Consider the following 12,356-nt stretch of genomic DNA (forward strand, 5'->3'; position numbering starts at 1 on the left):
TCACCCGTGATACTTGGAGGCTGTAGAGTAACGCCACATTCAGAACTACAGGTTCCCTTCACGGTAGTAGTAATAATAATAATAATAATTTATTATTTATACCCCACCCACCTGGCTGGGTTTCCTCAGCCACTCTGGGCGGCTCCCAACTGAATATTAAAAACACAATAAAACATCAAACATTAAAAACTTCCTTAAACAGGACTGCCTTCCGATGTCTTCTAAAAGTCAGATAGTTGTTTATTTCCTTGACATCTGACGGGAGGGTGTTCCACAGGGCGGGCGCCACCACCAAGAAGGCCCCCTGCCTGGTTCTCTGCAGTTTCATTTCTCACAGGGAGGGAACCACTAGAAGGCCCTCAGAGCTGGACCTCAGTGTCCGGGCAGAACAATGGGGGTGGAGACGCTCCTTCAGGTCTACTGGACCTGTTGTGGCTGTAGAGACTGATATGGGAGAGACATGTTTTGTTGCAACTGGGGCAACCAAAAGTGTCACCTTCAAAGGTAGCCCCACATAGAGCGCATGGCAGTAGTCCAAGCAGGAGATAACCAGAGCATGCACCACTCTGGCGAGACAGACAGCGGGCAGGGAGTGTCTCGTCCTGTGTACCAGATGGAGCTGGTAGACAGCTGCCCATCTTCCAAGGAAGTCCATTTCACCGTCAAACACCCCTTCCCATCAGAAAGTTCTTCCTCATGTTTAACAGGAATCTCGTTACTTGTAATTTGAATGCACTGTAATCTTGTTTCTTAGAAGTGTCTACTATTTTTAAAGTCTGCTTTGATGGCTAATTGAAATGAACATTTTGCAAGCTGCATAGAGATTTTCCGATTCAGCAGTGTATAAATCTTGCTAAATGATTGAAGCGCTCAGCAGGAAACCAGAGTGCAGAGTCATGCTTCTGGGGGTCACTAACAAGGCCACCAGTCCTTGGGCATCTCAGGGGTCCAGGATTGCTTGGGCTCCTTCAAATCTAAGTCACCCACTGCAATGCCCTCTCAATGCACTTTTCTTTTTGCGCTACCTACACCTGAACTCATATAGTTAAAGCTCTGGTTTTCCCAGTAGTGATGTATGGAAGTGAGAGCTGGACAATAAAGAAGGCTGATGGCCCAAGAATGGATGCTTTTGAATTCTGGTGCTGGAGGAGACTCTTGAGAGTCCCATGGGCTGCAAGAAGACCAAACCTCTCCATTTGGAAGGAAATCAGCCCTGAGTGCTCACTGGAAGGACAGATCCTGAAGCTGAGGCTCCAAGACTTTGGCCTCCTCATGAGAAGAGAAGACTCCCTGGAAAAGACCCTGATGTTGGGAAAGATGGAGGGCACAAGGAGAAAGGGACGATGGAGGACGAGATGGTTGGTCAGTGTTCTCGAAGGGACCAGCATGAGTTTGACCAAACTGCGGGAGGCAGTGGAAGACAGGTCCAGGGGGTCACAAAGAGGCGGACACGACTAAACAACTAAACAACAACAACAACACCTCAGTTCTGCCTTGGGCTGGGTCAGGAGAAGCCATTGGCAGTGCAGGATTATCTCTGTCTCGGATGCTAGAGAGGTCTGATCTGATCTGTGGTCCCTGGGATGTCCTGCTAGGGCGGTGGTGGCTGGTACCCATTTGCGACTGGTAGGGTGGGAGGCCGGGAGGCCAACAGCAGGTGGTGCCAGAGCCAATGACAAGCAGAAACACGCAACTCTAGCCTGTCACTGATGAATTCCACAAAGGCAACGCTGAGACAGAGGAGGAGGAAGGTTCCCAGTGAAGAAAGGCAGCCATATTTGCAGCTTTTCAGTCTCGAGAAAAGGCGGGTAAGAGATGAAGTGATGGAAGTTTATAAAATTATGCGTGGGGTGGAGAACGCAAAGAGAGAAAAGCTTTTCTGTCTTGCCAGAGTGGTGCATCCTCTGGTTATCTCCCGCTTGGACTACTGCCATGCGCTCTACGTGGGGCTACCTTTGAAGGTGACCCGGAAACTGCAACTAATCCAGAATGCGGCAGCTAGACAGGGGACTGGGAGCAGCCGCTGAGACCACATAACACCGGTCTTGAAAGACCTACATTGGCTCCCAGTACATTTCCAAGCACAATTCAAAGTGTTGGGGCTGACTTTGAAAGCCCTAAACGGTGTCAACCCAGTATATCTGAAGGCAGCCCTGTTTAGGGAAGCTTTTAATGTTTAATTGGTTATTGTACTTTAATATTCCATTGTAAGCCGCCCAAAGTGGATGGAGAAACCCATCCAGGTGGGCGGGGTATAAATAAATTATTATTATTATTATTATTATTATTATTATTATTATTATTATTATTATTATTATTATTATTATTATTATTATTTCCCTCTCATAACAGTCGAATTTGTGGACGTCCCATGTAGCTGAATGCTGGAAGATTCAGGGCAGATAGTAGAAAGTGCTTCTGCACAGAGTTAAACTATGGAACTCCCTGCCACAGGCAGTTATGACCACCAGCTTGGATGGCTTAAAAGAGGAATAGACACCCTGGGGGTGCCTTGAATGATGGTGAGGGGTGCCACAGGCAACAATGGCCTCCATCTCTCTTTCCTTCCCTCCTTCTTCTGATGCCCTCTTGCGTCTCTACTGGGCCACTAACCCTGTGGGCATCCTCTTCCCATGCCCCGGGGCAGGGGGCATGAGGAGGCACCTCTTTTTGGGTTGTTGTAAACAAAAATTGCCCTTTTCCCTTATGGGGTATCCAAGAGCCCATATAGAGTCCTTACATAGGTTCCCTATTGGTAGGAGAGAATAACAGAGGCCAACCAGAGAATATTGAGAAGCAAAAAAGCTAGTAAGCCTGATCTTTATTGATCTGTTGCAACAGGGTGCTCCCCTCACCCACAGGAGAGAGAATCCCAGAAAAATGGTGCGCAAGGCCTTATAAAGACTTTTGAAATTGCCACCCTGTAGATCAAGACCACCCCCAGAAACATCATACCTACATCACAGAAAATGTGGTCTTAAAACAGAAATTTGAATGTTTTTCTCCTGTCGTTGTTTATCTCCTGTCTGGCAGGTTACTTGATCGGATTGCCTGGGGAGCCTGGCCAGTCTTTTGTAGTGATAAATACTTAGTTCCTGGGCCAGGTCACAGGCTCACACCCTATTCATATCTTAAATGTGCCCTTAAGACAGGATTTGTGAAGGAAAAGACAATGGGGAGGCTTTCCACAGAGAAAACATTTGCTCAGTTTAGGAATCAACATGGTTCCAGGTCGGTCTTCCTGTGCTGATCTATCTATGTGCTTGGTTGGTACGCTTATGAACCTTACCATATATCTAAGATCAGACTGCCTAGTGGATGAGACTGCTCCCCAGCAATCGACCGTGGGATCATTGCACCCTTCGTGTCCACAGCTACAAGCCAATCGCTTTAGAGAATTACTGCAAAAGAGCTGGCCTCTCCTGGCAAGGTTTGGCTAGGATCCTTATCACGAGTTTCCAGAAACATGGAAGCACATTGCTCCTATGGAGGTTTGCGGAGCAGACACTACAAAGTGGGTCCTTCTGTTTCCTCTTTTTGGCTGTCCAGTGTCTACAGGACAGGATGTCCCACAAACTCTATGCATCGACTCCCTCGGCCCCCTTCCGCCAACCTTCTCCAGGCCCCCTCAAGTGATCTTTGCACTGTCAACATACTTTTGCTCTCTCTCCAGGGAAGCATTTTCAGCTTTCAAAAAAGCCAATCAGGGTCAGGAACAAAGTTTTTACCATTTTCTTCAAAATAGGTGAAATTAAGTGCACAAAAAAGTGACTGTTTATTTGGATCCTACCGCTTTCTCTGTTTGGGATGCAAAAGGGCCCAGCTTTCATTTTTAAGTGAGAGAAGGGAGCTGGGCATGTTTAGCCTGGAGAAGAGGAGGTTAAGGGGTGATATGATAGCCATGTTCAAATATATAAAAGGATGTCACATAGAGGAGGGAGAAAGGTTGTTTTCTGCTGCTCCAGAGAAGCGGACACGGAGCAATGGATCCAAACTACAAGAAAGAAGATTCCACCTAAACATTAGGAAGAACTTCCTGACAGTAAGAGCTGTTTGACAGTGGAATTGGCTGCCCAGGAGTGTGGTGGAGTCTCCTTCTTTGGAGGTCTTTAAGCAGAGGCTTGACAGCCATATGTCAGGAGTGCTCTGATGATTCTATTATTCTAAGGTCATTTATGATCTTTGTGGACACCAACCATTCCAAACCTGGGGGCCCCTGGGGAATTGGACTACAATTCCCAGCAGCAGCAGCAGCAGCAGCAGCAGCAGCAGCAGCAGCACACACACCCGATTCACACCTCCACATTCAAATCTGCATCCCTCTGAACACCTGGAACACCTGGTTGGCCACCATGAGTAGATGCATCATCTGTGGCCTGATCCAGCTGCAGGGCTCTTCCTATGTTCTTGTTTTCCAGAGGTCCCACTGGAATGACAGTAGCCATTGGCACTGAGAACTTGAGTTTGCTATCATTGTACGCATCAGAGCTCTGCACAGAGCTGCTTGCTAAACGACTGTGTGAAGGGCTTTTTCCTGCCCCCAATTAAATCTCATTGCAGGCACTGAGGGGGGAGGTGCTTCACACAGCAGCTTGCAAAACTATGGTGTAAATTAAACCCACCCCTCAACATTGCTGCAGGCCCATTTAATGGAGGGAGGCACAGTTCCCCTGGACCAGCCTGCTATCCTGCATGCTGCAGTTGGTGTGGCCACCTAGTGGCAGCCATGAAAATTGCAGAGCGTGATGACACCTTACATTCTTATGTATATAGCAGGCACATCCAATAGGTAGATCGTGATGTACCAGTAGATGGGTAGATCACTGGTTACCCCAGCTCAACACTTTTGCCATGAACCCCCCCCCCCAAAAAAAATGGGGTTTAAAAAGGTAAAGGGACCCCTGACCATTAGGTCCAGTTGTCACCAACTCTGGGGTTGCGGCGCTCATCTTGCTTTATTGGCCGAGGGAGCCGGCGTACAGCTTCCGGGTCATGTGGCCAGCAGGACTAAGCCGCTTCTGGCAAACCAGAGCAGCACATGGAAACGCCGGTTACCTTCCTGCCGGAGCGGGACCTGTTTATCTACTTGCACTTTGACGTGCTTTCGAACTGCTAGGTGGGCAGGAGCAGGGACCGAGCAACGGGAGCTCACCCCATCGCGGGGATTCGAACCGCCGGCCTTCCGATCGGCAAGCCTTAGGCTCTGTGATTTAGACCACAGTGCCACCCGCGTCCTCCCTAAAAAATGCTCAACCACTTTGACCTGAACCTCCCAAAAGGGAGTAGATGACTGCCAGTCTTTAACTCTGTGAGTAGATCGCAGTCCCTTGGGAGTTGGCCACCCCTGGTATTTAGGAAGAAAACAGAAGTGATTCTGAAGTTAAGACAACTCTTCCCCGCCTGGAGCAAATCACACAGCCACACAAGCACATGGGTTTTTCATTGGTTTTTAATTATTCGTTGCCGAAGGCGATAATATTTCTATGCAAAATACTCTTATATCTCCCCACCCACCCGCCCACCCCAAACAAACTTCACGTGGCCCCTAGCAAGAAACAACCTCCAATTACATCTTGTTTTTTTTTTTTTTAAATAATGCCCCAGGGGAGGGGGAAGAACCCTTTGCGTCTGACAAACCCCTTCCATGCCAACACACTGGTGTTTTTTTTTTGGGGGGGGAGGGGGTTGGCACCAGGAACCCCATTCCCTTGGGAGGAAAGCCCTTAACAAATCCGTGTGACGGGAGGCACCCATTGTGTTCAGCGAGCGTTACTGGGAGGGGAGGGGGGGGCAAGGAGAAGAGACGCAAAGTGTCCGATCCCTTCTGGGCCCTCTTAGAAAACACAGGGAGTTCAGGAGTCTGGGCTGCCCTGCTTGAAACGGCACACTTTTGAGAAGGGCCTGAAGAGGGGGCGCAGAGGGCCAGATCAAACTGTTTAAATCAGGATGAGAGGCCACATCTGCCAGCCGCCATCTTGCCATGGGTGGGCAGTTTCCTCAGAGTAAACTCCCCCCCCCCCAGCTTCACCCCACTGGCCTGTGGGTGAATTGGCATATTTAGTCGTGTGAGCTGGGGCGACTTTGGGGGAGGGGGGGCAAACACAGCCCTGGGATGCCCCACCCCCCTCCAAGCACATTGGTATCGTTGTGCTCTGTACCTCCATTCCAGCTGCATCTTTCCCTTTGTTTTCTGTAGACTATCCTTGGTTTTTGCCTCAATTCAGCGGTTGTTAAAAGAAAAGACATTTGCGCTCCTTGGGCGGTGGGGTGGGGTGGGGGGGTGGTAGCCAGCCTTCGGACCAGGTCCAACATATGCTTTTCAGGCATAATTAAAATGTCAGATTCAACCCCTGTCATTTTAAAAATTATTTCTATGAACGGTCAGGGTGGGGCTTGCTTTTGGAGGGTGGGGCAGGGGAGAACCCAGTCCGAACCCAGAAGAATCTGTGTTGCTTAACTTCCCGGCAGCTACAGAAATAAACTTCTCCACTGACACACCAGCAGCTCTTCCTTCCTAGAGTACAAGTCTGACCCGGCACCTTCCTCCAACCCCCGACAGGCTAACTTTTGGAGAGTTTTGTGTCTTGCCGGGGGCCAGCAGTGGCTGGAGCAGTGGGGTTGGGGGCTAAATATCTCCAACTCCCCCAACCCCCAAGTCCAAGCTCTGTTTTCTTCTTTATATACAAAAAATAATAATTAATCCATTAAATTTGGAAATTAAAATCTTCAAAGTGAACTTAAAACAGCCCTCCGAAATATATCTCCCACCCACTAAAACTGTTCTCCTCTGTGTATTTTTGTTTTTCATACATCACGCACAGCCGCACCAAAATACTTGATATGACCCCAAAAAATAGTCACAGGACATCAAAAAAACTCTATTTCCCTTTTTTCCCTAACCTTTCTTTTCTTTTTTTCTCTCTCTCCTCTCCCTCCCCCAGAAAGAAAAATATAGATTGCAAAAATGGTTCCATGATTATTGTTATTATTATTTTTTGTTATCCTTTTTCTGCTAAATTTTGAAGCCACAAAAGTAAACTTCATGCACTGAAGAGGAAAAAAACGAAACAAAATGAAAGAGAAAATCAAAAACAGAGAAAAAGTCAACTGAAAATAATATATATCTATCTATATAGAGATATATAGATATAGATATATTATATCCCAAAGTCATCGTCATCATCAGGCCATTCTTGCAAGCGAGGGTTATCTTGGATTCATCAGTCCTGGGTCTGTGCTTGTTTCAATCGTAGAATATTATTCAGCCAAAACAAAAGAGGGAAGGAACGGAAAAAGGTATCTTGTTTCCTTCCAAGGGGAAAATAGTCGGTTTTTTTTATTTTTTAAAACAGCAGAAAACTTAGATTGGTGAATTTGTTTTGATTCTTTTAACGAGTGTGCAGTGTTGCTCCTCCTTCCAAAATTAAAAAAACCCTCCGGAATCCCCATCCCTCTTCTCTGCTCCCTCTGATCAAACCACAACCAGGGAACTTTAAAACTCCTCAGCAACAATGCCTTCTTTTCTTCTGAATCACTGGGAAAAAAGGGGTGGGAGCCCTGGAAAGTAAACTCATCAAAAGTGGCTTCCATTTGCAGAAAGTTTTTCTTAAAAAATATCTCTCTCTTCTCTCCCACAATAAGTTTGTTTCAGTCTTTCTCTCTCCGAGTTCAGAGTCTGCGTGTGCCTCCCCTCCACCTTGCTGCTTGTAAAACGAAACAGACCAGAATCTAAGAACCCCCCCCCCCATTCTTCCCCTGTGCCACCACCTGCCCCCCCAAATGACAGCATGCATGCGCTAGCGCTGTTGGGGATGGAAGAAAGCCCCACATTTGCTGCAGAAATTAAAACGGGAGCGGTTTTGAATCAGGATTAGAGGTGGGGGGAGCCGGATCACGCAAGAAGAAGAAAAGGAAAAAGAAAGGAAAAAGGAAAACAAAAATTCAGAAGATTAAAGAGTCAACGGAAGAAACGAAAGAAGCCTGTCCCAAGACATCCCCACCCATCCCCAAAATATTAACCAAACAGCTAAGTTCAGTGGCAAGAGACAAGAGTCGGTCCCCCTCTCCAGAGAGGACAGCTCTGTCGCAGATTCGGTGGTGGTTGGTTTTGCCATCCCTTCCGGGAAATATCAGTTCACATTAAGCTCCTAAAGTCTCTCACGAGCCGGGATCCAAATGTACGGGCCGGAGAGCTCCTCAATGATTCTTTTGATCTTGTGGTAGATCTCTTCGAAGCTGTCTCCTTCTACGATGGCTGGGGGGGGAGAGGGAGAAGAAGGGGTGAGTGTGTCAGAGAGCGAGAGAGTCTGGGGTTGCTTTTAGAACACGAGATATCAGTTAGTAAGAACATTGAGAAGAGGCTGACTGCTGAACAAGGCCAGGGGCTCATTCCGGGATCTTGAGGATATTTCCGGGATCTAAGAGCCCTGCTGGGTCAGGCCAATGGCACATCAAGTCCAGCATTCTGTTCTTACAGTGGCCAAGCAGATGCCTCAATAATAATAATAATAATAATAATAATAAAATTTATTATTTATACCCCGCCCATCTGGCTGAGTTTCCCCAGCCACTCTGGGCGGCTCCCAATCAAATGTTAAAAACAGTACAGAATTAAATATTAAAAACTTCCCTAAACAGGGCTGCCTTCAGATGTCTTTTAAAGATAGGATAGCTGCTTATTTCCTTCACATCTGAAGGGAGGGCGTTCCACAGGGCGGGTGCCACCACCGAGAAGGCCCTCTGTCTGGTTCCCTGTAACCTCACTTCTCGCAATGAGGGAACCGCCAGAAGGCCCTCGGAGCTGGACCTCAGTGTCCGGGGCTGGACGATGGGGGTGGAGACGCTCCTTCAGATGTACTGAACCGAGGCCGTTTAGGGCTTTAAAGGTCAGCAGCAACACTATGAATTGTGCTTGGAAATGTACTGGGAGCCAATGGGAAGACAGGAGGCAGAACCTGAGCAAAACACCTCTCTCTTCTCTCCGGTGGCTCTCAGCAGCTGATATTCAGCTCCTGGCAAGAGAGGAGTCCCAGAATGCCTGTTGTAGCAGATACATCCAGGGCTGTGCAGAGCTGGTTATAGGCCCACCATTTGGGAAATGTAGGCCAAAAGGTCCCCCTCACCCTCTACCAGGGGACTCGGATTAGGCCTCATGCCAATTGGCCCCACCATCTCTGCTCTGGCCTGGATACATCAAGAGTCTTGTGGCACCTTAAAGACTAACAAAACTGTTGTGGCATAAGCTTTTGTGGGCTACAGTCCACTTTGTCGGATGTAGGCCCATCCTTGAAGCTCACACTGTGGCCTTGGTTAAGGGACAAACTTGGATTATGCAAGTCAAGCCCACCTGCATGAATTGTATGCCCACAATTCCTACAGTGGGGAGGAATTAGATAGCTGCTGAAGCTCCTTCCAATAGGAGGAAATCATAGGAACACTGGAGGATGAGGCTGCTAAAAGGTAAAGGGCCCCTGACAGTTAAGTCCAGTCGTGAACGACTCTGGGGTTGTGGCGTTCATCTTGCTTTACTGGCCGAGGGAGCCGGTGTTTGTCCGCAGACAGTTCTTCCGGGTCATGTGGCCAGCAGGACTAAGCCGCTTCTGACGAACCAGAGCAGCGCATGGAAACGCCGTTTACCTTCCCGCCAGAGCGGTACCTATTTATCTACTTGCACTTTGAGGTGCTTTCGAACTGCTAGGTGGGCATGAGCAGGGACCGAGCAATGGGAGCTCACCCCGTCGCTGTGGGGATTCGAACTGCCAACCTTCTGATCGGCATGCCCTAGGCTCAATGGTTTAGACCACAGCAGCCACTACTGGTTACTAATCACAATGACTATGCACGCTGGCAATCAAAGGTAAGGAGGGTGCTGTTGTGCTCAGGTCCTGCTTGTGGTTTTCCCATGGTTGGCCACTTTTGAGAACCGAGTGCTGGACTAAATGGTTCCCCTTTGAGCTGTTCCAGCTGCAGGGTTCTTTCCATGTTCTGATGTGCCCAGTGACTGGCAGCAATGACACTCCAGACTTCCAGGCAGTGGACATTCCCAACTCTTACCTGGAGACACTGTCAGAGATTAAATCTGGGACCTTCTACACACAAGGTTAGATGCTTTCACCAATGAGCCACTTCCCTTCTCTGAAAACCCCCAAAGCAGCCTGAGGCTCCCCTCCCCTCCCCCCCCGCCGACTTAAGCCTTCTGTGAATTGTGCCCGGAGCTGATGGTTCGGAAAGCAAGAGGGGGCAGGAGGTGACCTACCCGAGAAGCACTCTGTAAATTCCTGCTCCAGTTTTGTAGCTCTGTCGAAGGCTTTCCGCGCCTGCTCCTCCGTTATCCGCTTGTTAATTTCTCTGGAGAAGAAGGAAGGGGGAAAAAGAGGACACAACGTGATTACGAAGATTGTGCAACCCCAAAGCTGTCTCTTCCACCTGCCTGTATTCTGCTGGGTTTCCCCCCTGTGCTTTGGGTGTGTGCACACAGTGTGTGTGTGTGTGTGTACACATGCTTCTGCTATTTGGGGAACCAGCTTGGGACAGCCTGGTTCCCACCCTGTGCCCAACCAGATGCTTCTGTAAATCTCACTAAATAGGACATGAAGGAAAAAAACCCTCTCTAGTGGCTGCTCCCCAGCAACTGGTGTTGACAGGATATATCTGGAGGTTCTCTTTAGACATCACAACGGCTATCCCTTGCCTGCTTCCATTAATGCACCCAATCCGGCCTTTCCCAAGGTGGTGCCCTCCAGCAGTTTGGGACTACAACTCCCATCAGCCCCAGCCAGCTGCTGCCTAGACTGACCAGCAGCAGTGGCTCTCCAGGGTTTCAAGCAGGGAGTCTCTCCTGGCCCTACTGGGAAATGCTGTCGGGGATTCGACCTTCCGCATCCAAGAAGCAAAGGCTCCATCACTGAGCCTTTCCTTTTGAATGAGCATTCATTCTGATTTGTTTGCAGGGAGGTTGTTTCAAAGCACCCACCACATCCCCTATAGAAAAACGCCTATATATATATTTTTGGAGGGAGGGAGGGTGGGGTCGAGGAGAGCAGGTTTGTTGCACAAGACCTTTGCCAATAATTGTGCAACTCGAATTTGCTGGTCTGTGATTGAATCCCACCCGAAAATAGTGACAGCATGGGAGTACCCTTTGTTGCCTTCTCTTTTTAAAACAAAGACTTAAAAGCCCCTGAACAATTTTGTCTTTCTTCAAAGGCGTGGAGGAGATTATCTTGCTAGGTGCTGCTTAGAAATGCTAAGGATTAATCTTGTTTATTTATAGCATTTATATCCCACTTTTCCTCTAAGGAGCTCAATGTGGTGTACATGGTTTCTTTCCCCTCTCCTACTCATTTAATCTCCACAACAACCCTGTGAGGCAGGGAAACACCAAGAGGCAGTGGCTGAGCCAGGCTCACCCAGCAAGCTTCATGGTTAAGCAGCATATACTGTATTTTCTGGCGTATAAGACTACTTTTTAACCCAGGAAAATCTTCTCAAAAGTCGGGGGTCGTCTTATACGCTGGCTACAGCAGCAGCTCCTGCAGCAACTCCCCACCAAAGGATAAAACGACAGCAAATTAAATCAGAGGACACCAAGTTCTCTAGATGAAGCAGAAATACGCTTGAAAATTGGCCCCAGAAGGCCCCGGCCATTGGGAAGTGGAGCGGATTTCCGAGCCAGACTGGAGACTGGTTTTTTCATTTTTATTTGGTGTGCGTTGGAAGAGGGGTAGTCTTATACGGCGAGTATATCCCAAACTCTATATTTTAACTGGAAAAGTTGGGGGGTCGTCTTATACGCCGGAAAATACGGTAAATGCCTTAAGTAAATAAATGGTGAATGAGAAATGAAAGCTTTGGCTGATCTCAGGCCACATCCCACCCCCTTGCACACTCCAACCTTTGTGCAATATCTTAGACCCTTCTGGCCTTTCAGACCAAAAAACCAAGGCAAGGATGGCAACAGAGGGCTCATCCACCACTTCTGCTTGTCACAACGCTTTTCCCTGGGAAAACCTGCTTCTTACCATTGAACTGGAACTAAACTCTATCGGGTTTTCCACAGATTAATGTTGCCTCTGATTCAGTGGTCAAGAGTGGGGTTTCCTTGGTGAAAGCAGCGGGGCAAATGGAAAACTGCCCGGAGTACCCGTACCCAGGAAGCACAGGGCAAACGGAAAACCTCTCGGACAGCCCCCTGCCCCTGCTCCCTATTCCACAGCCCCTGTCCACCCCGGGGGGCCACTCACAGAACATTCTCGAGGGAGCGTGGCCGGATAAAAACGGCGATGGGGTGAAGTTGAGCTGCCTGCAGCCTCCGCACGGCATTGGCCGAAACGTCCAAAATGCAGTGCTTGCCCTGG

At 48.5% G+C, this 12,356-nt stretch overlaps 1 protein-coding gene across 17 annotated transcripts in view; it reads right to left on the reverse strand.

Annotated features, from left to right (window-relative positions):
• Window positions 1–5,431: 5,431 nt before the first annotated feature.
• The window catches only part of DLG4 (discs large MAGUK scaffold protein 4), a 135,953-nt gene continuing 129,028 nt past the window's right edge, over window positions 5,432–12,356 (reverse strand). For all 17 annotated transcript variants that reach the window (XM_083706653.1, XM_083706652.1, XM_083706650.1 and 14 more), the window contains 3 exons: window positions 12,243–12,352; window positions 10,256–10,347; window positions 5,432–8,254 (listed from right to left, as the gene is read on the reverse strand). In XM_083706653.1, the coding sequence (XP_083562779.1) occupies window positions 8,148–8,254; window positions 10,256–10,347; window positions 12,243–12,352 (309 nt within the window). In that variant the 3' untranslated portion in view covers window positions 5,432–8,147. The remainder of the gene's footprint in view (window positions 8,255–10,255; window positions 10,348–12,242; window positions 12,353–12,356) is intronic.

The sequence above is a fragment of the Podarcis gaigeae genome (assembly GCF_964106915.1).
Source record: "Podarcis gaigeae genome assembly, chromosome: 13".
NCBI classification, from domain to species: Eukaryota; Metazoa; Chordata; class Lepidosauria; order Squamata; family Lacertidae; genus Podarcis; species Podarcis gaigeae.